General features: G+C 38.4%; 6 protein-coding genes across 17 annotated transcripts; 1 reads left to right on the top strand and 5 right to left on the bottom strand.

Moving 5' to 3' along the window:
- Positions 1–68: 68 nt before the first annotated feature.
- Bur (GMP synthase burgundy) lies at positions 69–6,578 on the top strand. Of its 2 annotated transcripts, none has more exons than XM_077400735.1 (9): positions 69–276; positions 1,597–1,857; positions 1,954–2,166; positions 2,294–2,591; positions 2,725–3,202; positions 3,286–3,527; positions 3,619–3,789; positions 3,868–4,299; positions 4,465–6,578. In XM_077400735.1, the coding sequence occupies exons 2-9, from the start codon at positions 1,643–1,645 to the stop codon at positions 4,564–4,566; spliced, it is 2,151 nt and encodes a 716-aa protein (XP_077256861.1). In that variant the 5' UTR covers positions 69–276; positions 1,597–1,642; the 3' UTR covers positions 4,567–6,578. The 2 variants fall into 2 exon arrangements, with proteins under 2 accessions (XP_077256861.1, XP_077256863.1); XM_077400737.1 differs by lacking the exon at positions 69–276 and adding an exon at positions 326–576.
- Rev1 (Rev1 DNA directed polymerase) lies at positions 4,874–10,828 on the bottom strand. Of its 2 annotated transcripts, none has more exons than XM_077400732.1 (7): positions 10,116–10,828; positions 9,905–10,021; positions 8,405–9,830; positions 7,766–8,207; positions 6,458–7,670; positions 5,252–5,394; positions 4,874–5,059 (listed from the first exon to the last, which is right to left on the bottom strand). In XM_077400732.1, the coding sequence occupies exons 2-7, from the start codon at positions 9,956–9,958 to the stop codon at positions 4,909–4,911; spliced, it is 3,429 nt and encodes a 1,142-aa protein (XP_077256858.1). In that variant the 5' UTR covers positions 9,959–10,021; positions 10,116–10,828; the 3' UTR covers positions 4,874–4,908. The 2 variants fall into 2 exon arrangements, with proteins under 2 accessions (XP_077256858.1, XP_077256857.1); XM_077400731.1 differs by having other exon boundaries at positions 10,339–10,828.
- Positions 10,829–10,957: 129 nt separating this feature from the next.
- LOC143894467 (mitochondrial 2-oxoglutarate/malate carrier protein) lies at positions 10,958–14,005 on the bottom strand. Of its 2 annotated transcripts, none has more exons than XM_077400757.1 (6): positions 13,651–14,005; positions 12,743–12,958; positions 12,507–12,640; positions 12,221–12,391; positions 12,027–12,126; positions 10,958–11,939 (listed from the first exon to the last, which is right to left on the bottom strand). In XM_077400757.1, the coding sequence occupies exons 1-6, from the start codon at positions 13,707–13,709 to the stop codon at positions 11,738–11,740; spliced, it is 882 nt and encodes a 293-aa protein (XP_077256883.1). In that variant the 5' UTR covers positions 13,710–14,005; the 3' UTR covers positions 10,958–11,737. The 2 variants fall into 2 exon arrangements, with proteins under 2 accessions (XP_077256883.1, XP_077256884.1); XM_077400758.1 differs by lacking the exon at positions 13,651–14,005 and adding an exon at positions 13,414–13,566.
- Positions 14,006–14,515: 510 nt separating this feature from the next.
- Sec8 (exocyst complex component secretory 8) lies at positions 14,516–16,045 on the bottom strand. Of its 5 annotated transcripts, none has more exons than XM_077400770.1 (5): positions 15,736–16,045; positions 15,362–15,432; positions 15,096–15,257; positions 14,831–15,000; positions 14,516–14,755 (listed from the first exon to the last, which is right to left on the bottom strand). In XM_077400770.1, exons 1-5 carry the CDS (start codon positions 15,758–15,760, stop codon positions 14,704–14,706), a joined length of 480 nt encoding a protein of 159 aa, XP_077256896.1. In that variant the 5' UTR covers positions 15,761–16,045; the 3' UTR covers positions 14,516–14,703. The 5 variants fall into 5 exon arrangements, with proteins under 5 accessions (XP_077256896.1, XP_077256892.1, XP_077256893.1 ...); XM_077400766.1 differs by having other exon boundaries at positions 14,516–14,738; positions 15,736–15,886; XM_077400767.1 differs by having other exon boundaries at positions 14,516–14,738; positions 15,532–15,870.
- A 281-nt stretch (positions 16,046–16,326) lies between these two features.
- Tfiib (transcription factor IIB) lies at positions 16,327–19,454 on the bottom strand. 2 transcript variants are annotated; one of them, XM_077400740.1, is made up of 5 exons: positions 19,295–19,454; positions 18,560–18,670; positions 18,300–18,486; positions 17,756–18,226; positions 16,327–17,672 (listed from the first exon to the last, which is right to left on the bottom strand). In XM_077400740.1, exons 1-5 carry the CDS (start codon positions 19,435–19,437, stop codon positions 17,511–17,513), a joined length of 1,074 nt encoding a protein of 357 aa, XP_077256866.1. In that variant the 5' UTR covers positions 19,438–19,454; the 3' UTR covers positions 16,327–17,510. The 2 variants fall into 2 exon arrangements, with proteins under 2 accessions (XP_077256866.1, XP_077256868.1); XM_077400742.1 differs by lacking the exon at positions 18,560–18,670.
- Positions 19,455–20,056: 602 nt separating this feature from the next.
- Positions 20,057–21,335, bottom strand: LOC143894470 (uncharacterized). 4 transcript variants are annotated; one of them, XM_077400763.1, is made up of 3 exons: positions 21,115–21,335; positions 20,779–21,036; positions 20,057–20,401 (listed from the first exon to the last, which is right to left on the bottom strand). In XM_077400763.1, the coding sequence occupies exons 2-3, from the start codon at positions 21,004–21,006 to the stop codon at positions 20,105–20,107; spliced, it is 525 nt and encodes a 174-aa protein (XP_077256889.1). In that variant the 5' UTR covers positions 21,007–21,036; positions 21,115–21,335; the 3' UTR covers positions 20,057–20,104. The 4 variants fall into 4 exon arrangements, with proteins under 4 accessions (XP_077256889.1, XP_077256888.1, XP_077256887.1 ...); XM_077400762.1 differs by having other exon boundaries at positions 20,779–21,031; positions 21,115–21,334; XM_077400761.1 differs by having other exon boundaries at positions 20,779–21,018; positions 21,115–21,334.
- Positions 21,336–26,536: the final 5,201 nt, after the last annotated feature.

Raw genomic sequence — 26,536 nt, 5'->3', positions numbered from 1 at the left:
TAATATTAATTATATATGACATTAATTATATGTAATTAATATTACAGGAATTCGTAGTCTCACGCGGCGGTTCTGGGGATTTCGCGGCACGAGGGTTGGCGCGCCCGCGCGACCGCTACTTGAAAGCAGCACTAGCAGTCAACGATCGCGCTGCATTGTGGCGATCGAATGGCCGCCTCGTCTGATGTCTGTCCATTCTGTTCTTCTGCGATTAGTTTTACTTTATTCGGCGATCCTCGTGAGCGGTGCCTCCCGTTCCTCCCGTTGAACGATCCGGTAAGCCGAACGACAGTCTCCCGAACGGACGGCGACGCTCGAGATAACCTATAGTCTGCGGATTCGCCGCGCGAACGTACCGCCGAGGTGCACCTCGCGGTACGCCCGGTGAGATTTGTTTTTCGTTAAATAACCAACTGGCGGCTACGCGGGGCGCCGCCGAAATTCGTGAGCGCGGTTCCGTCGATCCCGCGGGCACGTGTATAGGGTGTGTCGAGCGAATTGTCCAGCTGGCGAACGGCAACTGTATACGTATAGTAGCTCACGTCGAGATATCGAGATATCCATTTAACATGTGAGGTATTAACGTTCTTATCACCTGCACCTCTTGTCACTTTTTGTATAATTAACAAGGAAGGATGGGTATCAATAAGAATCCTTCGAAGTTGATATTTGCTATGTAAAATACAACCTGGAATGAGAAATTCTTAGTGTACGAATATTCGTAAAGTCGTAATTGCAATTAAGTATAATTATACATGTACAATTTTTCACGTTCGCTTGACCTCAAGCTTCTTTGTTGCATCAAAATTTTTATTTTATTATACATGCATTTCATTTATTCTATTAACACGTATGCAAAAAATATGTATCTAATTTATACATATATATATACATATGCAATAAGTATTAACACTTAAAACAATTGGTTTTAGAAAATATAATTAATCTCTTAAGATAGTTAAAAAAAGTCTATTTGCTGATATAAAAAATATCGAAAGATTATTGAGAAATTATAATATGGTTAAATATAAAAAGGTTACCAATATTTTTTCTTTGCGTATGTTTTATAAGCCTTTACTATAATCAAGTATTGATTATAATTAACAGCAATTAAAGAGAATTACAAAATACAGTTTAAAATACATATGAAACAACTTTTGCTTGTATCTAGAATCTATGCTAGGACATTTATATACACCAATTTAATTATCTCGTTTAGTTTTGTTGCTCATTTTTTTCAACATAAACATACTTGGACTTTATTATCAACGTCTCTGAGATATTAAGCGAAAACAATATTGAGCAAGTTTAGTTACATAATCATAAAGACTACTAGTGTAATGATTAAAGAATGAGTAAAGAAAACTAGCCTGTTATATATTTAATATAATTAATCAGTATATATATATATATATATATATATATATATATATATATATATATGAGAGGATTGTATTTCTTGGAAGTAAAATTGAATAATGCATAGATTTATCATATCTTTTTGTTCCATAATAAAATGTTAAATTATAATTTTATTATAATTTATAGCCATTCTTTGGTATGCAATGCTGTTATTCTCTTTCCAAATCATTGCAGATTTAGTAATATAGTAATATATTAACATTGACAAACGTAAATTGAAATGGAAAAAAGTGCCGATGGGTTGCTGTTTCGCACTGAGAGAAATAATGGTGCCGATGAAGTAGCCATGGACATTGTTGACGAGAGAGTAGCTATTTTAGATGCAGGTGCTCAATATGGGAAAGTAATAGACCGGAAGATTCGTGAATTAAATGTTCATAGTGAAATTCTGGCACTCGATACACCTGCATTTACTCTTCAGGAGAAAGGATACAAGTAAGACACATACATGTTTAATATCAATTAACTAGTTATCACAATTGCACGCATGCGATATACAAATATGGATTATTAATTTGATTATCTTTTCAGGGCTATTATAATTTCTGGTGGTCCTAGTTCAGTATATGCGGAAGATGCACCTAGATACGATGCCGATATCTTTCGAATAGGAATTCCTGTATTAGGTATTTGTTACGGGATGCAGATGATGAATAAGGAATTCGGAGGTAGTGTAACTCGAAGGGAGAGTCGAGAGGATGGCCAGTTTCCCATTGAAGTTGATACCAAGTGCCTGTTATTTAAGTATGTAAATTTCAAATCATGTTATAAAGTATTAAATGATTAAATTAAATAATGCTTATTTGAACTATAAGAATCTCGTGAAAAACATTGTTTAACATGATGTAATAAGTGATATATTGTTTATTAGGGGCTTGGACAAGGAGCAAATGGTACTATTGAGCCATGGAGATAGCATAGACAGGGTGGCTGACTGTTTTCGTACTACTGCCAGATCGTCAAGCTTTATAGCAGGTATAGCGAGCGATAAGATGAGTTTGTACGGTGTGCAGTTTCATCCGGAAGTGGATTTAACGCCTAACGGAAAATCGATGTTACATAACTTTTTATTTGGTATCGCTGGCCTTACGGGTAATTATACGCTCCGCGATCGGGAGGCACAGTGTATCCAGTACATCAGAAATACTGTAGGCGACAAAAAGGTTTTGGTATGTAATTAATACTCTAATTCAAAATATAAGTTAAGAGCTTTTGAAATAATATTAAATATGCAATAATTTTTATTTTAAACATGTAACAAGAGAGATGCCATTTAAATTTATCTGAATTTTTTTGTTATAGTTATTAGTGAGCGGTGGTGTGGACTCGACAGTGTGCGCAGCTTTATTACAAAAAGCTTTAAGTAAAGAGCAAGTTATAGCCCTACATATTAATAACGGCTTCATGCGTAAAGGAGAAACGCAATTCGTGGAACAAAGTCTAGCCCAATTGTGTGTTACGTTAAGAGTAGTGAACGCTGCTCGCTATTTCATGCAAGGAACGACGACTGTCCCATTGGACAATGTCGCGCCTGTAATGAACGCCAATGTTACGAATAATAAAGGGATGTGCGGTACAGCGAGTAGCCCGAGAACCAGGTTAACCAAGATGTTATGTGAGACTACAAATCCAGAGGAGAAACGAAAGATTATAGGCGATGTTTTTGTAAGAGTCGCGAATGAAGCGATGGCAGAAATGGGATTGAAGCCAGAGGACATTTTTCTTGGACAAGGCACTCTCAGGCCTGATTTAATAGAAAGTGCAAGCGCCTTAGTCAGTGGTAAATTTCTATTTCTAGAATAATCAATGAATTCCTACGTCCTCGTGTCGCAAGAATGCGATTTTTTTTTTTTATCTATTCAGGTAAAGCGGATGCCATAAAGACGCACCATAACGACAGCGAACTTGTGCGAGTACTACGAGCGCAAGGATATGTAGTCGAACCGTTGAAAGATTTCCATAAGGACGAGGTAAGACAGTTGGGATGTGATCTCGGATTGCCGGCGGCGCTCGTTGCGCGTCATCCATTCCCAGGACCTGGACTTGCAGTACGAATCCTTTGCGCGGATGAGCCTTATATAGAGAAAGATTTCTCCGAAACACAGGTATTACAGATGCAAAATAAAAAGTACTGAAATATTGATACAATTGTTTCTTCAACAGACCGTTGACGTGAATTGTAATTGTACTTTCCAGGTCATAGTAAAAATAATGGCCGAGTATGAGCAGATGCTTCAGAAGAAACACGCGTTGTTAAATCGCGTGGAAGGCGCGACAAACGAAGCCGAGCGTCAGCAACTCCGCAGAGTTTCGAGTCATCGTCATATCGCGGCAACTCTCTTGCCTATTCGTAGTGTTGGGGTTCAGGTATTTGAAAATCATCAATGTCGAAGTATTCAATTTCTAATTTTTGCCAGATGTTAAAACATCTTTTGGTCTCTATAGGGTGATCGAAGAAGTTATAGCTACGTAGTAGGTTTGTCGTGCGAGGAGACTGTATCCGAAGGTGTGGAATGGGAGGACATGTTGTTTCTTGCAAAACTAATTCCACGCGTGTGTCACAATGTGAACCGTGTTTGCTACATCTTTGGGCCGCAGCTTCATCATCCAATCCAGGATATCACGCCTACGTATCTCACCTCGAATGTGATAGCGACTTTACGACAGGCGGACCACTTAGCTAATCAAGTGTTGGCTTCTAACGGCTGTATGGGAGCCATTAGCCAGATGCCCGTTGTTCTAATACCGATACACTTTGACCGCGACACAGCATGTCGAACGTTATCATGTCAACGTTCCGTTGTTCTTAGGCCGTTTTGCACTAACGATTTCATGACTGGCATCCCCGCCATTCCTGGCAAAGATTTGCCAATACATGTAAGTTCACATAGCTTTTCATGTCTATATATACACACACACACACACACACACACACACACACACACACACACACACACACACACACACACACACACACATATATATATATACTCAACTGTTTAACATGAGAATAATTGTATAATTTATTTCAATGTGTCATAGGTGGTGAAAAAGATGGTAACTGAAATATCCACGGTGCCCGGAATCTCACGCGTTTTATATGACCTAACGTCTAAACCACCGGGAACAACCGAATGGGAGTAGTAAACGCTCATCTGGCTCCTTTCTATTTTTTCACCATCCCTGCGCGCGTAACGATTACAAAGCGAAAAAATATATTTAAAAAGTATATAAATATATATATATATATATATAAATATTACAAAAGAAATACACGAATTCGAGGTTGACGACTTCTTACTAATTTATACAAGACCGAGCAAAACTTTTCCAAAGGCATACATTAAACGAGTCGTGTATGGCTTCTCTAGACAAAGAACAGCATTTGCGTTCGATTAAAATTAAAGGTATCACATTTGCTTGTAAATAGATTTCTTATATTACACACTCATTAGTAGAAATTTAATTTATTAAATTTACGAGAATTCAATTATCGTTATTACATCTCGGATCATTACATCTGATCAGCGGTACCATTAGATTGTTATTGTACTCGATCTGCATGTAACGTTGAACATGTTTCACGGTTCTTCTATATGTTCTATGCCAAATGCAGTTCTCAGTTTTCGTTGTACATCTAAAAAAACAGATAGACATATAAGTACGTTTAATGTATCATATGCCGAATATTTTTATTTATCGATCATGACCGAGTAAAGCGATATCTGTTCCTTAAAATCTGCAGCGTTGTATTATTTATTATCCATTTGTTACGAAGTGAAAAAAAAACGTCTATTATAATAACAGAAATACTTCAAAGATAAATTACCTATACATGGTTTTCAACAAGATATGTAAATCTTCGATGCGTTTCTTTTCTGGAAGCATGCTAAGAAACGTCGCTAGTGACAAAAAGTCTACTTCATTCACGGCATTAGATTTAGTAACCCATGTTTGTATTTGCAGTTTTACCTATGAAAATATTGCATTTAGTTCGGTTGAAACAAAAATATCATCTTTACATAATATACGTAATTTTTCAAACAGTTATCCGAATATATTACTTGATAAAATTATATAAAGGAAAAGGATAAGCGAAAAGAGGAAAAGGTGACACGATTCTTCATTCAAAACTATATTTACCGAAGAAGAGGATTTTGTTTGATTTTATGATCAAGATTGGATAAAATCTTGCACTGTATGCGTGAATATTGGTGGCAATAGAAAGTTTTCAAAAATCTGCTAAATATTCAAATTTCCGTTTTTTTTTGTCGTTCTCTTTAATTATTTAATAATTTTAATATAATATATATATATACGAGAGTTGAATGTTTTTTATTAGTATTTATTTCGATATTCACGTATAAAGTAATAATCCATAGTCATATGTTTGTGTTTCTAAACTAGAATTAAGTTTTCAAAGTTGTCATTTCCGAATGTACAATAAGGGTAAATCTAAAACTGAAAATATCGAAATAAAATTGCACCGCGTAACGTACTGTGATAAGCTAATTATTGTCATGGGATATTACTGACACACTTTTTTATTAGACTTGAATCTTCCATAATTTTACTCGTTACTGTGCCAATGTCACAGTTACCATTTAATATTCGGCATAATTGTCACGTTCATGACATTTACATACTAAATATATTTTACAACTGCGCTAATTCCATACAGATCGAGGGATCTGAACACCAATGCATTAAATATTCACAGATAACTAAAAAATAACATTTTGAAGTGTATAGAATTCACCATCTTTTGTAAAATGCAAAATCTGGTAAATATACAGGAAAAAAATAGATAGGAAAAAAAAATAGATATCTCTGATGCACATCTGTATCATCTGATATGTCAATATTACGGCAATAACAGGTAAACAATTCGTATTACTTGTTACGAAATAATTTTATACAAATGTTTAATATTGATTGGAATTGCGGTTACGTGCACTAGATCTCAAAAAATAGAAGAAAGCTAGAACTCAGTTCCTATTTAATAATTTGTCTTAATGAAATAATTATGTGGTACCTGTTGTAATGGAAGGGTGAAGAGATGATTCACAAGATTAATTAACATTTCCTGATGTTTATCTACGTTCTCATTGTTATGTAAAATACTTAAATTCTGTAAAATAAAGGTATCGGCTTTATCCACCGTAACATTATTGTGTGAAATCTCAACGTGATTGACTTGACACGAGGTTGATTTAGCTTCGACAGTATTGTCCTTTTCATACAATTGGTCTCCCCCATGCATTACGTTCTCTTGTGATTCGGCTTTATTTATACAAGTGCTATTTACAATAACTATTGCGTTTTCTTTATTATCACTGATCTTTGAAGACGCTCCCGCTTCTTGTAATCTCTCACTATCGCTCTTTTCACTTGTTTCTTTGAAATTCACTCTATTCGTTTCTCTTTTCATATCACAATATATCTGCACATCGCGTTGTACATCGGGATGCAGATCGCTTTTCATTAAAGCTGATAAAACGTCCGGATCAACTTGCGAACAATTATGTACATTTGAACTTTCCTCATCACGCTCAACTTGATTCACCGAATCAACCGTACTGGCGGTATTTGCTGCAGCTTGAGATTGTTTCTTGTTTTTTTTGTATTCGTCAATTATCTCGTTTCTTATATCTGCAGGTAATTCGATTAATACGGACATATCGATATCTTGTATTCGCGGCATCTCATATTTTGATGACCTTCCGCCATTTGGTTTCACTTGTCTAAAGAAATTCTCTTGAGACGTTTGCCTTTGGATTGTTTTCCCATTGGATTTTCCAAGTAAATCCTTTACTTTTATAATATTTTCATTTACCTTAGGATTGTGTAACTTTTTATTTTTCGATTTAGCTGCAAATGTCGACGATTCGACTTGAACATCGACTGGAATTACACCGGTCGATTCCGAGGATTTTGCCGTTTTCGGCGGCAAATTACTAATTTCTGTATCACAAATTTTTCTCGTTGCTACTAATTCTGTAGTTAAAGGCACTTCAGAACAATCCGGTTTAGATTTCTTATTAAAATTCGAGACGCAATGATCTTCTTTGTCATCTCCCAACATTTCATCACACGTTTGTTGTAATTTTTTCGTTTTATCAAAGAAATTGATTAAGCTGCTTTTAGCTTGCTTAGCCCTGCATATTTCTAGCCTGGATATTTGTATTCCTATTCCTCTCATATCTTCAGGTATTAAATGCAACTGATTCCAAATATTTATAACTTCCCTAGATCACGTAAAACATGTGCTTATAATTTCACGAAATATATATTTCAAGAAAGCATAAAATGTACAAGATTAACAGATTAATAGTAAACTCACTTTCTAATGATATTGATGTCGTCAACAGCCGCTATAAGATTTTTCGATTTCGTTATATAATTGCAAAGACCGTGACCCATGAACTTCGGGGTTTCCTTCGGTGCCTCCTCGGCTCTGACCATTAATTTCAGCGTGATGCATCTACCCTTTGCACGAGCCGCTGTCAATCGATCGCACACCTCTACAGATAATTCGCTCAAAAAATCGACAGCATCGCCATTATTCTGGAATCTTATGCCATAATTAACTTCAGCCGATACAGATTTTCTAACATATTCCAGATTCAGCTTTGTGTCGTCTAACCCACGGCACATCTTGTACAACTGCTCTCCCGTCTTTTTGCCGAATTCTTTTTGTAAAACCCCCAACGATATCTTCCGCAAATCTTCGCACGTATGCACATTCATTTTATGTAACTTATGTGTTGTTGTTCCGCCAACTCCTAAATACAGACGAAAAAATAGGAGAATTAAATTAATCCTAACAAAGGTAATAAAATGATTAAATGAGAAAAAGAATCGAATCTAACGTATTTCTACTTATTATAGAAAAAAAATACAAATCCAATATATTTGCTTAACAAAGGTGTTTCTTTGTTTTTGCAAAATAATATAAACAATATTGATCACTCAAATGTACCTGGTAAATCTCTTATATTAAAAGTTTGAATATATGTCTCTGCATTTTGAGCGCTGAGATAGAATTGATTATCGGGTTTAGCTTTTCGCGTCGCCAATCTCGCCTGCAACTTATTATTACCGAATCCTGTGGATACCGGGCAATCTGTTTTCCGCTTTATCTCGTTCCTAATTACAGTAGCAAACTCCAACGGCGAGAGTCCAGATGTCTCAAGAATTTTCGTGCAATCAACATACATTTCGTCGCAGCTTACCGCTTCGATATCTAAAGTGTAGGATGCCACAGTGTCGTACAATACGTACGAAACTTCCTTGTAACCCTCGAAATCGTACTGAATTGTCTTTAAATCTGGACACAGTTTTAACGCCTCTCCCAGAAACATGCCATTCTTCACGCCAGCCTTTCTCGCAGCGTACGAGCACGAAGCTACTTCTGACATCGATCCAAACTCCTCTTTGCTATCGTAATTCGCCGAAAACGTGTTGCCTTTCGCGTGCGTTACCGCTACCGGCACGCCTTGCAATTCCGGTCTATTTCTGATCCCCACAGATACGAAAAAACAGTCCATATCAATGTGCATTACGACAGGTTCTTGCTTGTGGTTTGATTTACTTGTAATTTTATCTGTAAAACAAACTGTCTCATCTTCAGAATCTGATTCGCAATTAGCCGACGTCGTGGCCTTCTTGATACTGTTTAATCTTATTAAACGCTCAAGGCCGGGAAATGCTCCGTCACTTTTGTTCCTCAACTCATTCACGTAATCTTTAAACATAGTTCCCATGGTAGAAATATAATGCAATCTCGAGTTACTGTAAAACGTCGACAGAAATTCAGCATCTTTTGTACATCGCGCGCTTGGTTTTGTATTCGAAGATCGACAAAAGTTGCTCGCGCCTTGCTTCAATGCATTATTAAAGGCATCGTGTTTCGATGAATTTCCCTTATTTATGTCGGTACTCGCTGAAGCTTCAGGCTTCTCAATATCCTGTTTATTATGCGTGACTGAGCTAGCGTTATCTTTATCCTTATTTAATTTATATGCCAACTGAGGCTGCGCATTAGTGTTATTAGAATAAAGTAAATAATTCTGAAAATTCAGGATCTTTCCGGCTGCTATGCTATCGACGATCCACTGCGGTTTACAAATAGGAATTGGATTTTGGCTCTTTCTGTATAACATTATCTTGGAATACGGCAGATTAGACGCTATAATGTGAGTCGTGATTTTAGGACGCATATAATGATGATATATTCCTCCATGCATCATCATTAGACGTCTGAGCTCATCCGACGTTGGATCTGTATAACCGTTAACAAATATCGCAATCCCTTCAAACAGTTTCGATGATTCTTTAAATTCTTTGCTGGCTGTGTCACGAAACTGTTCCTCCAGCTTGGCTTTCTTCGCAGACATATAACCACCCTGACAAAATATTAAAAAATGATGCAAAGAGTAAAAATAGATGAGAATAATAAATATATTAATTATATACTCACCCATTCTTCAAAGCCATTGTCTGCCCAAGCCCGATCTTTTTTTTTCTTTGACATAATTATATTAATTTGGCCAAGTGGAAATTTCGCAATTGATAATTGTCATGCGATAGATGCATCCTGGAACAAGAAGAATTAATAAAAAAGGATTTAATTATGTAAAATTATAACTTCCTCAGAATTTGATTTCTTAAAACTTTAATTAGCACGTTACATTTTTTTTCCTGCCGGGCGAGATTGATATATAACAATTTGACGCTTGATTTCATATTTTTAGCTCTAATTATTTGATTGATGTAAACATGTAAATATCGACGTCACGTTGACATATAGCATTTGTAACCTCAAATATAGAAAACAGCATCGCACAAGTCCACTTCAAGATTTAAATTGACCGTATTTTATTGTATCACGTTGAATATCTATTCGTGACTTACATAACGGCAACCAATGGATTATGCACTTGTGGATATTTGTGCGGCATGAACAATAAATATGCGAGCGAGTCTATTTTTTGCCGCCAAAAGTGTTTGCGTGTCCAAGGTCCAAGGCACATTTTTATTTTCCGTCATCTGCCTCGCGCGGGTCCGGCTCCAACAACGAGAGATTTATATAAAGATTATCCCCGGGGCGTTTTTCAATGTACAAAATCAATATTTGGACATCCGTCACGCTCGCACCGTGTTCTATATGCGAATTAAGTTTAATCGAAACGTCCCTGAGCTCCATTCTCGGTTTCATGACACTTGTTGCGTGTGCCGATTTGACCATATATATTTCGTTTCGCCAACAATTTTTGTTGCAAAAATTTACAACGTAATATAATACACGTGCGGAAACGTACTTCTCGCACAAATTGAAAAGTATAACATAATTACGTGAAAAACGTAGTTTTAGAGTTGTCTCGCTATTATCGACAATGATATTATTAATAATTCTTTAATTGTATAGTAATAATTATTATTGTCCTTTTTTTTATTCTTATATATTTGTTGATAAAAATTTTTCAACGTCTGTTATATATCCTCACGTGTAAATAAAATGTAGTAGATGACACTGGCACTCAAAATAGGTTTTTATTACTTAAATCTTTGTTATATTTCAATAATGCGCAATATTAACACATTTTTTTGTATTAATATTTTAATACATTTTAACACATTACTTCGATACACCTGTTCAACTTTCATACCTAGTAACAATAATGGCACCTCATTTTATACAAGATGTATTATCTAAAGTGTGCTTATAAGACAAATCTTATACTAAATAACATTGGGAATAACGATCAAAAAGCTGAATTAAGCGGCATATACCTATACATATAAGACTAGAGTTCGTACCAGACGAGCTCTGCGTTCGCGTGTACACATATTCATGGAATATATATATCTTTCTCTCTCTACAAAATATATAATAGCAAAATATAATCTTAATATATCTTTATATTGCACACATATATTAAATTGTATGGCAGGAAATTAAAAATGCACAAAACTATACACTTACATCGAAATGGAAATTTATCTTTGTATCGTTCTTCAATTAGAAAATGAGAATAAATTTTCAGAAATTAAAAATTTTATACGTGATCAATTTCATAAAAGCTGCTCTAAATAATCTTTATTATAAATTGTGAATTTTATATGTTTTATATAAAATGATATTGCAAATTATGTGCGCAATATCTAACAGTAAATATATATTACAAAATGAGCTTATTACAAAAATAATGTTTCTGAAGACACAATGACATGATAAAGCAAAGAGAAAACAAAGATTCTGTCAATCTTTAAACCATCAACAACAACTCTCGGCAAGCGCACACGGTTACAACTATGCCAAGTGTGTTTTATAAGCAGCGGTCATTTGTTCGAGGAAAATGAATGTCAGGACTGTATGAGGCCCTAAACGTGCATAGTATGGGAAGAATCCTTTCCACAATGCAAACAATCCTTCGTTCCTCACAACCTTGGTCAGAACATCAATTGCGCCCGTAAACTCTGGTTTGCCGTTTATCGTTTTCATGTTTTGAATTCTGAAAGGAGAATCGTTATAGTAATCTGAATCCTAAATTAAAAGTGTTAATCGAATTTTAAATAAAACTAAATTTATCGTATAATACCTTGTTTTAGCTATATCTACAGGCATGGAGGCAGCAGTGGTGACTAAACCAGAAATCATAGAGCTTGCAAAGTGTAATAAAATATTTTCCTCAAAATATCCTATTTTAAAAGAAAAAATACAACACAACAAATGTAAATAACATTTATATGTATAATTGTACAATCGAAGAACGTTACAAATCTTTCTACAAACCTGTGTCCAGCAATGTTTGTTTGGCTTGAGAGTACGATGCCAACTGTGCTGCGTTTACAACCATAGCTCGTCCCATAGTAGGAATGGCGCCACGCCATAACGTAAAAAGACCTTCCTCTCTAATTATACGGAATAACGCATTGAATACGTTTTTGTAATTACGCCTCTCAGCTGTATTTAAAGCGTATAAAATGTTTAAATTCTACACTATGTACATGGATATGTATACTAAACTAATAATATACGCTAAAGTCCTATCACGTGGAAAAATAAAATAAAAATTTACCAATAGGTAATCTTCCATCTGCAGTCATCCTAATTAAAGCTACTTCAGCTGGTGTACCTACAAATGCTCCGACACACCCAGCTACCATACCAAGTAGTGCTTTTACAACAAAACTTGGCTGCTCGTTGTCTTTTCTAAATAAGACGAGTGTATTTTTAAAAAATTCACTTTGAGATATTCGCTTTTCTTTATAAGAATAATTTAATCAATCTGGACCACACATAAAGTTAACTTACGAAGACACTTCCATAAGCCAAGTATATATACCAAGTCTAGTAGTAGTATAAGTGGCCTGTCGCATTAAACCAGCGGATAGACCGGAGTATAACGCCAAAACACCTTCATTTTTCAGAATGCCCGAGGTAACGCTTAACGTCGACGTTTTTGTGCCGCTTAACTGCATACGATTCTTTATTAAATCCAATGGTTGTACGAAACATGTTGCTGCCATGCTGTAATTAAACACACACGTATTATATCCTTTATATACTATCTCCTATATAGGAGAAACTATATACTCTCTGATATATACAATTAAATTTCATAATATATATTAACGGTTACATTTTTAATGAAAAAATTAGCAATCGGGATATAAATATATTTTGATAAAATATCATTTTTTGTGTGTAAATGTAAGCAAAAAATAAAATTACATTTTTTATTTTTTAGGAATTAAAAATGAAAAAAAAGTCGGTCAATTTATTTTAAAAATATATAAATATTATATTGTATCTGTAAATTGTTAAAAATTAGAAAATGAATTTTTTATGGCGCTATCGATATATACGAAGAGCTATATTAGTTTATCCAGGGTTACAAACTCTATTTATAGTATGCGAATAAGGTATATAGATATACATATATATATATATATATTGCATCATCGTGAAAAATTAAAATTTACTTTTTTCCTCTGCTTCTAGTTAGTGAAATAGTAGCGTCAGTTATGTAATTTACAACAAGTGATTCTGATAAGATTTAATCTCGACCTTCGAACCTCAACTTTTAGTGATTGCGAAATCCTCTAATAATTATTAGAAAACAGTACACTTGTCATCTAAGATTGTCGTCTCAAGACTATGCATTCACAGATGTCACATGTCTAAAATAAATGTAAAAAAAAAAAAAAAAGGACACAAACCCAGAAGTCCCACCAATGAGGAATTTTACACCGTTCGGTACTGTCTTTTGGCTGCTCATTTTGACTAAATTAATTAAACTTGTTGAATATCGCGTCTATATTTTAATCGTGATATATCAATCACGCGTATTTTCGTCTAAAATGAAGGGCAGTATAAACACCGGACGCGCGCGCGTGTAAAGAAAATTAAATAATTAAAAAACGGCTTATCGAAAGAAGCCGCGTGTTGGACCGGGTATGTACACCGCTCGTGAACACGGAAGAAATCGGAATGGTCGGAATTCGGTCGGAATCATACAATATATCCGCGATCGCCCTTCGGACATTCGTGGCATATGTCATCAGCTGACAGTGGCTGACAGTGCTGACACGGAATTACGGAAGTGTAGCAGAAGCGCCAGAGCGCCAGAGCGCCACCTTTCCACGGCATTGATTGGTTCTCGAACGCAGCCCTGTTGAACGCGCGTCCATTATTTCATGAATAATACTCATGCGATGCGTTATGACTGTTGGTTACATGTATATATTTTGTAATTTTTATTAAAAATATAATAAAATATGCATTATACTCTGATACAAAATTACACCTTTCAAATATATAGTCATATAAAAAGTAATATCACTTAAAATTTCAAGAATTACGATTTATTATGAAAACTTGTAGAATTTTAAGATTTATATGGAACTCTAGCCACAAAAATCTTAAATCTGAAACATATTATATTGCCGTTGGATAACGGGAGCACGTGTAAATTGTAATTTCTTTTTAATTACGAAACGATAATGTAGACAAAAATTTCTTGAATTTTTATTTACACAACGTAGAAACTTATCGTACAGTTTAACTTGGAGACCATTACATAACTTGATTGTAATTCTAATTTATTTAATGTTACAAACTGAAACTACAAATTTATATAATTTCTATTTATTACCTTATATATAATACCGTAGATATTTTTATATACAGAATAATGAGACGAGAGATTTCCGACTACTGATCTGTTGAAGTATCGTGCGACGTATTGGATAATGGTAATAACTCAGGCTCTGTCAAGGATATCGTACGTCCACATGAATCCGACGATCTGAAATTAATTTAGGTCTATATTTAATTGAGCATTGAAAAGAGAAGCATTATTTTTAGAATCTGAAATATATGTACAAATATACATCTTACACATGTTTTAGAAGATGTAACACTTGTTTGTGTTCTATTCCTTCGAGCCACAAATTCAGCAACTCCTCTCGCTTACATCTCAGCAATTGTTTGCAGGCATTCAGATTCTCCTTCACCGCATGAATCTTCTCTCGCGACGACGTAACTTTCTCAGACAGCGCACTGAATATCTAAAATGACACGTAGATAGGATACAAGCTCGCAACAATAAAAATATCCGAATTCTTGCTCAATTCAAATATGCACGGCGCGTGTCCATATTTACTTGCATAACTTCCACGAGATCTTGATCGTGCGACGAAACCAATTCCTCCAGTCGTTGATCGCTTCGTTTGTACTCCTTTTCCAACTTGGCTTTCTCAATCTCGCGTTGCTCGTTCGTTTCGCTTGCCGATAAAGCGCGTATCACCGAGATCAGCAAACCGCTCTATTTAAGGCATACGAGACACGTGACAATTCATTCGACAATGCCTCGTTCCAATGGAATTCAAATTAAGGAAACTTTCTAACACAACCGTGAGATTTACTTACCGTTTCTTTCGTCGGCTTAATCCCTCGCGGTGGTTTGACAGGAGGCGTCACATTCATCTTACGATAAGTAGCTACAAAATAAAAGCAATCTGTATTCTGAGATTAAGGTTAACCCTTCTCAATTTTATATATATATAACTCTCTTTTCTCTCTTGTCGACATAAACGTACGCATATAAATGAGAAAAGTACGACGAAAAATCCTACCGGTCCCCTTAAATTGCAAGATTTTCTAATGTGTTTCGAACATAAAGACGAGACGATTTTGTATTACAACTTAACACGTCGTGTCAGGTTAAGTTATTGTATACGAGCAGTGAACTGTATAGTATATAATATATAATTCACAATTCAATTATATAGTATATAATTCACTATATACGAAACACAGCTTCTCCATCCGAAGTTTGTCTCCACTCCAAGTCAGCTGTTTTCTTCTAAACAAAATTCTCCCCTCACGTCGCCAGCCTTTTACTCACGGACACTTGACGCGTGACTATACGTGCGCCGAGAGTCAGAGTGGAGCAGTGGAGGACAGAGAGCGCGCAAAAGAATTTTTAATAATATTTTTTCAAATAACCGGAATGGATTTCCCGAGCGAAATCTCAGTAGAGAAAATCGCCCGCAAATAATTCAGTCGTGCTTCAAAATCAGGTTTAGGTTTTTATTGAGAGGAAAAAAAAGAGGAGACACACAAACAAAGCACAAAAAGTGAAGTGACCTATTTTCTTCGGATGCACCTTACATACACACCTCTGGCTTTCCACAGCTAATAAATACAGTTCGTGCGTCAAGGAGACGCGTTGTGCGTACTTGCGTTACATTTGCAAAGCATTTCCATAATAAAGACCTCCGCGTCAGTCGGAACGAATTGCAGGAGTAACAGAGATGCCACTTGTCCGAGAAATAGTTTTATTGAAATCGCTTTATCGGTAGAAAATAATAAATATCTTGGAAAAGAGCCAATATGGATAATTACGAATTTTATTACTGTCTTAAGAACATGGGGGATTAACGCGTAATGCGGCGTATAATCAGTCGGTACATTTTTATGTGTTTAAAAATGTCGTACGCATTGGACATAAACTGTCGAATTACAGACACTTGCGGCAATGTTTATTTGCTTTTCACTTTTCAATTATCACAGAATAAATTTTATACAATATCCTTATTGTACGATACCTCAGTTCTCAGTTGCAATAAAACGGGTTATTGCATACGCGAAAAGAAATTTTATATATGTCAAAAGCGTATATGTCGAAAGTGTATATGTCGAAAGAAAATCAATGGCCAATCCTATCAAGAGAATATAAGGACTTTGTAGAAAACAGAATTTAACATATTATATCACGCACACGTACACATATATATATATATACATAGTTTCCTGTTCCCCTCCATCTTGTATATATCTCCTAAGACGTCTATTCTAAACTTGTATGTTAATATATATATATATATATATACCTTAAAAATATTAATTATATAATTACGTGTATATATCAATTATATATACATAAAAAATTGTATAATAATTATATAATTAATATATAACTAGGATTAATAATATATCAATAATTATTATATCAACTATCTACTTATATATATATATATATATATATATATATATATATATATATATATATGCATATCTTACGCATGTATTTCACATAATGTGAGGCCACCTTATGAGAATTTATTTTCTAATAGTGCAGATGGAAAAATAGTTGTCTTATCCGCTATAACAGTGCAGTAATGAATGGACTTCTTTTCGTGCTATATTATAAATTTATAAATGGAAGAAAATTGCAGAAAGTCAAAGTAAAAGAAGTATAGATTACACGAGACAATTTTCATACCGCAGAATACGTAAGACAAAGCAGAATCTGAACGTTAAATATATTCCATCAAAGGACCAATACGTCTTTGAAAAACATAGTCTGAATAAAATGGAAGAGAAAAGAAAAAATATTAATACGCTACCATCCGCGATAAAATAAAGAATAGTGACGTGTACAAATTATTTAGGAATGTACCCTGTTAAAAAAAATTATTGAGTGACGCACGATCGGTTGCGCTTGTGATGGAAAATAAGTATTCCTTTAGAACGTTCAAATGTATTTCGTAGGAAGAAGGAAGCTTTCCTGGCTTTACATCTGTGGTAACTGATCGATGGGCGTGGCAAATCTGAAATCTTCCGGGAAGAGTTTAGTCGCGTGCGGATACATCAATTTGTACGACTGTCGGATCGTAACATCCGCAACACCGGCGATATCACCGATTTCTTTCTGCGATCTCTTGTCATCCGATGCCTGCGTAGAATAAAAATGCATGAAAATAAAGTAGTGCCCGCTTAATTGCAAAACGCAGCGTCGCACTGTAGTTCTACGCGTACCTGTGACGCCATATAAATTGCCGCAGCTGCGACAGAGATGGGCGATCTCCCAGGTACAATGTCAATCTCCACCGCTTTCCTAGCGATATGCGTAGCGGCTCTCTGTACCATGTTGGGAAGGCCGAGATTGGAACAGAATCTGGACATAAAATCACCCGTGGTGATGAGATCCACGCTAGTTTCGAGAGCTTTGAGAATCAACTTGAAGCATCGGCCGATTTCTTTCTTGCTTATCTTGCTGACCGCGCAAATTTCCTTGAATGTCCGCGGCACACCTTCCTGCCGACAAGCGATGTACAAACACGCGGAAGCAATCGCGTCGTTTGAGCGTCCCTTCAGGTTTTTGCCATCGTGCACTTGCTTGAACAACGTGTTGGCTCTGTCCACGATAGTTTTCGGTAAATTGATACGATCTGCCATATTATTGATCTCGCGAAACGCATTGAGCAGAGCTCTGTCAGAACTGCTCATCTGAAAGGAATATAATCTCCGTTTAGCAACTTTTGCCACGTATAATAATAAGAAAAAGAAATTGAATACCAACTGTACGTCGATTTTGATACTTGGCGGTACCGAAGCCATCGAAAGACGCAGCGCCCGTTCCCGGTCCAATCATCGTGGACAAGTCTGCACCGTTGAGAAGTGGATTCTCTGGACCGCCCACGCGCGATGGATCTATTCCTGATTTCTCATTGCTGAATGTCCTCCATTCCGAACCTACGTCTATCACTCTGTAACGCGAGAAACGTATAAATGTCAAATTTATCGCAGCCAGCTTTACGCTTGTATCTACGGCTCTTTTACCTATCTCCCACAACCAATCCACATTCCGAGCAAATCTGATCCCCTGCCCTATAATCTTCTATAAGCGGAGCATCTGGATGTGCGTAACAACAAACTTTGTTTGTAGCATTCCTGATGTAAAAAAAAAAAAAGGATTTCAGGAATAAACGTTCCTCGTTTGCGAACATCTCGTATTTTTGACATATCTAAATAGATCATTTATACAAAATACAAATAAATCTATCGCATGTTTCTATCAATGTGCCAATGGATAAATAAGTTCTTCGTCTCAGTTTTATCTCCAAGAGCGGTATTCGTAGTCGGACTTTCGTCTTAAGTACAATCTTAACACGTTGCGAATCAATCCCAAAGTCGTATTAACATTTCGAGATGTTACTTAAGACAGTCTTGAAATAAGAACGGACTATAAATATAGACCCAAGTCGCGAACGTTTGACACGTCCAAGTGTAACGTAGCTTTACGATCGTGCAAATTAATTACCCAATTTGAGTATTAAAGTTTGTATCGCAGCTCGGCCTTGTCGCGATTATTCATTCTTGCGTTGACTTCTGTGAGAAGCGTGCCTCGTACCGTAAATAAAATCGTACAGCTGTACGCAATCTTAACCTTCAGCCGCGACATCGATACGATCTCAAGTGCGATGCGAATCGCGAGTCTCGTGACGACTGATGACGATTGTTATCGTCTTCGATGATCGACGGCCGAAAGTGAGATTTATTTTTCGCGAAGCTTACCGTGACGAACTTGCCATATTTTCGCATTCGCGTGTAGGTACTGTAGGTAGACCAACACTGCTCCGAACTCCAGTCTCCACTCTCCAGTATCCACTGTATCGAGTAGTCCAACTCCAACCTCCAACCTCCAACAGAAGATGCATCCGCAGTACTGCAAACTGCAAACTGCAAACTGCCATGCAACCGCTCAGGGTTGGCCAGTGTTGCCACTAGGACTTAGGGTACCGGTAACCGGTAATTACGGTCTCTAGATTTCCGTGCCGGACACGAGCGCTCCCTACGGCCGCGTTCAGTCGTCTTCAATTCTTTTCGCTACTTGTAAGCGTAGAAACCAATACTTACAATTAGTAATAAAGAATTACTGAACGTTCACCGAGCTAACCGAGCCGCTTCTTCCGCTAAACGCAGCCAAAGTTACTCAAGGTGAGCAGTTAGACCAGTATAGTCATGTTTAAGAGCACAATCTTACGTGACTCATTTGCGCTGTAATCTTTATTTAAAAATTCTTAGAATTACAAAATATATGTGGCTCTACATATACATAATATTGAAGATATATATTTCTTCTTATATATTAAGGCTAATTACGTACTAATCTTTTTGTCGTATTTTTATAATATTTTTATAATTTTCTAATATTAACAATTTATCAATTATTTAGCCATTAACATTTTAATGAAGAAAGCTCGACAAATTATATAAAACTATACATATGGTATGTTGATGGCATATTATATAAAATATTTGTCTGTAGAAAAATCAAATTAAACTGACTTAATTAAGTATAAAAATACACATTGCTCTGCTTAATTATTCTGCTCCAACTCTAATGTCGATAGATCCTTCTCCACCGTTATAAGGCGGTTGCGTTTGTTCGTCATTATTATTAGGAATTTCCGTTGTTGTTGGAAATGGTAGTGGCGTTTGAGTCTTATCATCGGTGTTCGGAGTTTCTTGGATTACGATGATTGGCTGATTGTGAGCGTGAGTCCAATGATTCCCGTGTGGATGATGTTGGTGTCCCGGTGGAACGTTATGCCATTGCCACGGTCTCCCATCGGGATTCTGTTGCGGCGTATTTCGTGTGTCGTCGGGGGCAATAATCATCTACGCGAAATGTGAAATGTTTTTTAAACATATTAAATAGAGGATTTACATTCTACTATGGTAAAATGCCATATATGAATGTATATCAATATATCGGAATGGTTTTTTTTTTTTTTTTTAATTATACCGTTAAATATCTATCCAAGTCCACTTAACTGGATATATGCGTAAATTCAATCGACCATCTTTTCGCTCTCTAATTTTTTTCCGATCAAAGTTTGTATGAGAAAATGTTTTCCAAGTCTATGAAAATATTGTAGATGATCACGATTACTTGACAAGTTTTTTTTTTTTAATACATAAAAAATTGATTCGTCGCGGAAACATTGCGTTTAAGGATTTGAGAATACTCGTGATTATTATAAGTGCATATGTACTATGTCGTTCGTCCTTGGATTTTGGCATATCCACTCGATGTCGGAATTGATCGTGAATCTATTGATGTTCTGATTTTCCATCGATTGCGGTTGTGCCCAAGGTGGACCACGGCCATCAAAGTTTCCTCTTGTATTTTGGAAGCCAGGATAAGCCGCCCAGCCTGGTTTAGCTTCAGTCCACTCCTCGATGGCTACGAGCAACGCAACGGCGACCAACGGTATCTTCATATTTCTATCGTACTTAATAAATTTTCTAAACTTCAGACATTGTCGAGTTTTCGTCGAGTCGCGTAAAAAAAAAAATATGCAATATTTTTAATTAGACAATTTACGTACGGTAAAACGGTCTGCTAAATTCGTGGATCGATCGCAGCTTCGCTTCACTTACAAACAGGATTAACACCAGGCTCGGCGAAGGAACACCCGGAAAGCCACGATTAACGGGGAAAAAACCGTTCTTGGCTAATGAGCCGAATGTTACGGCGTCGTTTCCTTATATAGCGATTTATTAACGCGCAACCTCATCCTCTCTGCGCATCCGGTGGCCGACTGAATTCGATTAACGCAATCAACTGTACGTACTACTAGGTGAAACGGGGGATTTTGATCCATGAATGACGTCGGCAACTACGCTGTTACGCATTCGCGATTTATATGTGTGATATATATATATATATATATATATATATATATATATATATATATATATATATATACAAGAAACAATTCTCCGCGCTATTAAAACCGATTAGGATTCTCTTTCTTTCCCTCTCTTTCTCACAGCGATTCATCGTCGTAATACCGGTTTGATGTTTTGAGGAACCGGTATCGCAAAATTACGCGAATCGCCTCGACGCGGCTGCCGCTATCATTAAGCATCGAATTACGGGACGCCGCGAGTCGTGAGCCGGCGGCCGACGCGGAATTATTGTAATTTATGTCACGGTTCATCACCACGCTGCCATCGCGCGTGTACGAAAGGTCAATGAATGTCGCGCTGGTATATACGCCGCGCTTTTTTTCCAGATCTAATGAAACAAACGGTTTCCTCATCCGTTTGCGAGTTCAACGAAAGTTTACGATTGACGTTTTCCTCGCCAGTAACACTTAAGAAAAATCTATTCAATCGTCCTTGCAAAGTTTATATCGCGTCTGATAGTTTCTTAAATGAGGACATCAGGCGTTGGTCCTGATCTCGATTCGATTAAAGTTTAGATAAATATATAAGTTCCTTCTCTATAAAATCGAAGTTAGTTTCTTACCGTTCAGCGAAAATTGATTTGGAATAATTTATCAAATATTTTTTAATAAATTTATCGAGCTAACTAGTCACAAATTTTTCTACGCGGATTTTAAGTTAATAATTTGTTTAGCGATTGTTTTATAAATAAAAAAAAACTATCTTTACTTGTAATTTGATAAAATTTGTAAGAAAAGTAACCGGAAAGCAATAACTCGAGTTTAGAAGAAGGATTGATGCGTTGATCTCGATTTTTGTTCAAACAAGCAATAGCGGAGAAGATTTCTCGCGAAGTTACGGATATTATCCATGCAGTTTCATAAAAGCAGAAATGGATCTCTTGCAATTTACTTTCGAGTTTATTATTTTTTTACGGAAAATAAAGTTTTTTCCGTAAACATACCGCGTCACGTTGCTCTCTAAGTTGCATGCGTAAAACGACATCGAAAACAGATAATCCAAATATAATTAACTAATTAATATGGGTGGTGTTATAGGGTAACTTGAAATAAGTAATTTCAAAAATGCATTATGTTATTTTTGCCGTAATATAATAATAATCTTTTTAGAAATCTCTTTCGGTAAAATGTATCGCATATTGATTCACGCGACTGTATGCCGGCGCGCGGCGCGGCGTTCCTCGGTATAACATCGACTAACGATTGCAACTACCAGATGGAACCACCAGAACGAAAATTGCTCTCAAGCATACGGATCGACAGCATTTCCGTTGCTCTGAGCGTTCGGCAAATCTCGGGGTCTCAAAGATCAAATTGCTCCAATGTTATATAAGATCGTTTTCCTGAAATCCAAGATACATTTATGAATCCTAATTCTAAACAAATGACTTAACATTTCGAAAAATGTCAAAACCTTCGGGAGATTTTTGTTTATCTATCTATAACTATATATATTTTATTCCGATTAATATACGCGCCAAAGATTGATAGATCGGTTCCCATTTCACGGCGACATCCCGTCTCCGCATTGAAGCGCTCAATTATTCCGTCCGCGCTTTTATCGCGATCGCTTTCAGAAAAATCCTCCACGAATATCGGTCGCTTTTTTTTCGCCGGCGCGGCGCGGCGCGGCGTTCTATTTTTTCTCTTCTACAATCTACAACGACTACCAACACGGGCAACGGTCCAATCGACCACGGTCGTGTTCCGCGACCGGAGTAAAACGAACACAAGGTCCTCAATGAACGAAAACACTTCTCGTCGAGGAGTGTGGTCGGTCGAGGCACCACGATATGCCTCGCTGTGTCGCCAGTCGCCAGAAACGGCCTCTTGGACTTTTCGCCGTCTTCTCTCTCTCTCTGTCTCTCTCTCTCTCTCTCTCTCTCTCTCTCTCTCTCTCTCTCTCTCTTCTCGCTCTTCTCTCTCTCTCTCTCTCTCTGTCTCTCGCGGGGTCTCTAATCGCCGATTATTACTTTCGAGTTCGAGGAAGCCGCGCTTGAATCGTTCGCGTTAATTCAACGTTTCTCCAACTTTTCACTTCTTTCTTTTTTTTTCCTTCTTTTTTTTCCTTTCATTCCGATACGCGCCACGTAGATATACATATGTATATATACATATATACAGGGGGCTATCTCCCTCTCTCTCTCTCGGACTTTAATGCCTCTCTTATTACCGCGCGCAACTATTGCAGCCTTCCTAATGAACGCCGTAATTTATAATGCGCGGCGGCTGCTTTTGTCGGTTTATTGGGCGCGGAAACCGGGGACTTCAAAGGCCTCCCCTTATCATTTATGTGTCACACGTTATTCGAACGGCTATCGCCGGGCGCGATCGTCGAGGATTTTGTAATTCGGTTATTTTTGCGCCCGCAAATTAAACCGCGTGTAATTGCACGCGATGCCCGATCTAGTAATTAAACGGACAAGGATCATCAATTAGTATTAAATGTTCCAACATCGATAAAGCAGCATTTTAGCATTCAGTTAGATTTGATAATTACGTATCACTTATTTTATTATTTAAATTTAAATCACCAGTTTTTTTTTGCCTCTGTGAGATTTCAAGTGAAGATTTTTTTCGATATTAAATGTGAGAAAATGGGTAGAAAACAGAGAACGATAATGCGATTTTAACGTGTACGCAAATACATTAAAATCGCATTACCGTTTAACGTACACAGTCGTTTATATATTATTAAAGACAAATCAATATCTTATATTATGGATTCAGGAATATTGTCGAAAGAAGGGAATTCTCGTCGGGCAACGGACGATCGTCGCTGGTCCCGGGAGCTCGTCCCTCTCTTTCTCTCCCCGCCTCTATATCTCCGTCTTTTCTCCGGTGCAACTTTTTCTCGATGTGAAATAATTGACGCGTTTCTCCATCGTGGCGATCCCACGAAACGCGCGCGCATGTATAGATCCGACACACACGGGGAGGGGGGGGAGAGAGAGGGAGAGAGGCCGTGAACATCAATGCGTCCCTCCGCGATGTGTGACAGACCGCATGTCCGTCGTTGTCGGCCGGGGACAGAAGGAGAGAAGGCGGAGTTCACGAGCGGTCGAGTGTTCGAAATCGAGAATACATCCTCGCGACGACAACAACCGCGACGATGGTGTGGGAAGGAATCTTAGTTGTAATGCGGACTACGGCGAGCATTATTTATTAATAGCGAACCCGATGATGCGCGCGCGTATACGCGCGTGTATGCGTGGAATATTATGTGTGCGGGGTACCACCGGCACGAGGGAGTGGCGTGGCGGAGCGCCATGCTAGAGCGAGCGCAACAGCGGCAACAGCACGATGAATCGTGGAACGGATCCCTCATGCCCCCTTGCCCCCCTTCCCCGTTCCTTTCCATCTTCCTCCTTTCCATCGTCCTCTCTCTCTCTCTCTCTCTCTCCCTCTCTCTCCCAGCTCAGCCACTCCGATCGTTCCGTCCTTCTCGTTCTTCGCGCGGTCCTTTGCCGTCCCGCTCGCTTTTTCTCCCTCCTTTCCGCTTCGCGTCTTTCTCGCTCTCGCTCGCTCGCTTGCTCGTTCAGCCTCCCTCTCCGTTCGCCTCTCTCCCTCTCGGCCAACACATGCGGATGCCGCTCTCGCGCGCGCACCCAAGGGACGGTCCGCCGTTGTAGGAGAGTGGACGAACGCTTTGTCGGCGCCCGCGGCCGAGATCAAACGCACCGCGGCCGCGGCCGCTTCCTCCTTTCCCCCGCGCCGTAACACGACCAAGGCTCCACCGTCCGTCCGTCTGTTCGTCCGTTCGTTCCTCCGCTCCGACCTCTCCGTCCCCTATACCCCCTTCGCGCGTTCTCTCTCTCTCTTCCCTTTTCCCACCCGGTATCATCCGGCGAACCTTCGCCGAGGCTCGAGAGACGGCGAGAGAGAGAGCCCAACGAGCAAAACCGACGGACGCCGCGCCGGTTGGCCGGCGAGCGGTGAGCGACGAGTCGCTCTCCGCAGTCCGCTCTCTCCGCGCTCGCTCGCGGCAAAACTGTATTATAGGCATTACGGGATAGGCCTTCTCCGTATCCCGTCCAGCGCATCTCGGGGCCCTCTTCCCGTCCCTCTCCTCAAATCGTCTCCCTCGCGATAAATATTTACCTCGCCCTTTTGACGCCGTTACCGTCTAATCGACGCGATCGCGCGCGTGACGCTCGATTCGGTCGATTCGATCGACATCCCGATCTCCGATCCGCGTGACAAGCTTCATCTTCCCGCGGATCTAATTAGCGACTCTGACATCGCGAATGCGCGGCGTCCAGCTATCTATCTCTCCTCCTTTCGCGGCCGGATAATTGAAATTGACGCGTAATAACATCGTCGCGTTCAATTTCCGATACGTTCGAGACAAATAAACTCGACTTATACATTCGTTCACCAAAGGATTAGAGATTAGAAATACGCTGATTGATGCGACTAATGTGAGATCGAATGCGAATCCGAGTTATAATCGGTTTCGGTTCTTCTTTGGCGCTCGATCTGACGCACAGGTGAGATCACTGGCGAGATCAAAGCGCTTGGGCGCGAAGCTGGAGAGAAAGGGAGAAAGGGAGCAGCGATTGAGTTCCTGATGGTGGCACAAGACGCATCTGGAAATAGTTTATTATTAATAGATGACTCGAATTCAACACCCGCGGACAGATAGATAGATAGATAGAGAGAGAGAGAGAGAGAGAGAGGGTGGGAGGGAGGAAGGGGAGAGGGGAAGGGAGAGAAAGGGAGAGAGTTTGTGCCCGCTGCCGGCGTTATTTCGAGATTAGTCTGTACCCGCGTTTTTGAGCCGCGCGTTTTATTTCCCCTCACCGACGAAGAGCGCGCGTTCGTGCGCGGGGCTCCTCTTCCCCCTTGGTCCCCTTCTTGCTTCTACCCAGGCAGGCCGCACCGAGCCACCATCCTGGCTCCCTCCGATCCCCCTCGCAACCCCCGCTGGCTGGTTGCCGCGCCGCGCCGTTTCCCTTTTGCCTCTCGTCCTGCCATCGCCGCGCTCCGCTCCGCCGCGCCGCTCGCCGTTCACCCGGCCCTCTCTGCCGCCTCTTAAAAACGAGACTTGCCGCTTGCC

This window comes from Temnothorax americanus, unplaced genomic scaffold, assembly GCF_048541705.1.
Source record: "Temnothorax americanus isolate GAGA-0224 unplaced genomic scaffold, ASM4854170v1 Scaffold14, whole genome shotgun sequence".
In the NCBI taxonomy this organism is placed as follows: domain Eukaryota; kingdom Metazoa; phylum Arthropoda; class Insecta; order Hymenoptera; family Formicidae; genus Temnothorax; species Temnothorax americanus.
This window is presented reverse-complemented; position numbering and strand designations above follow the sequence as displayed.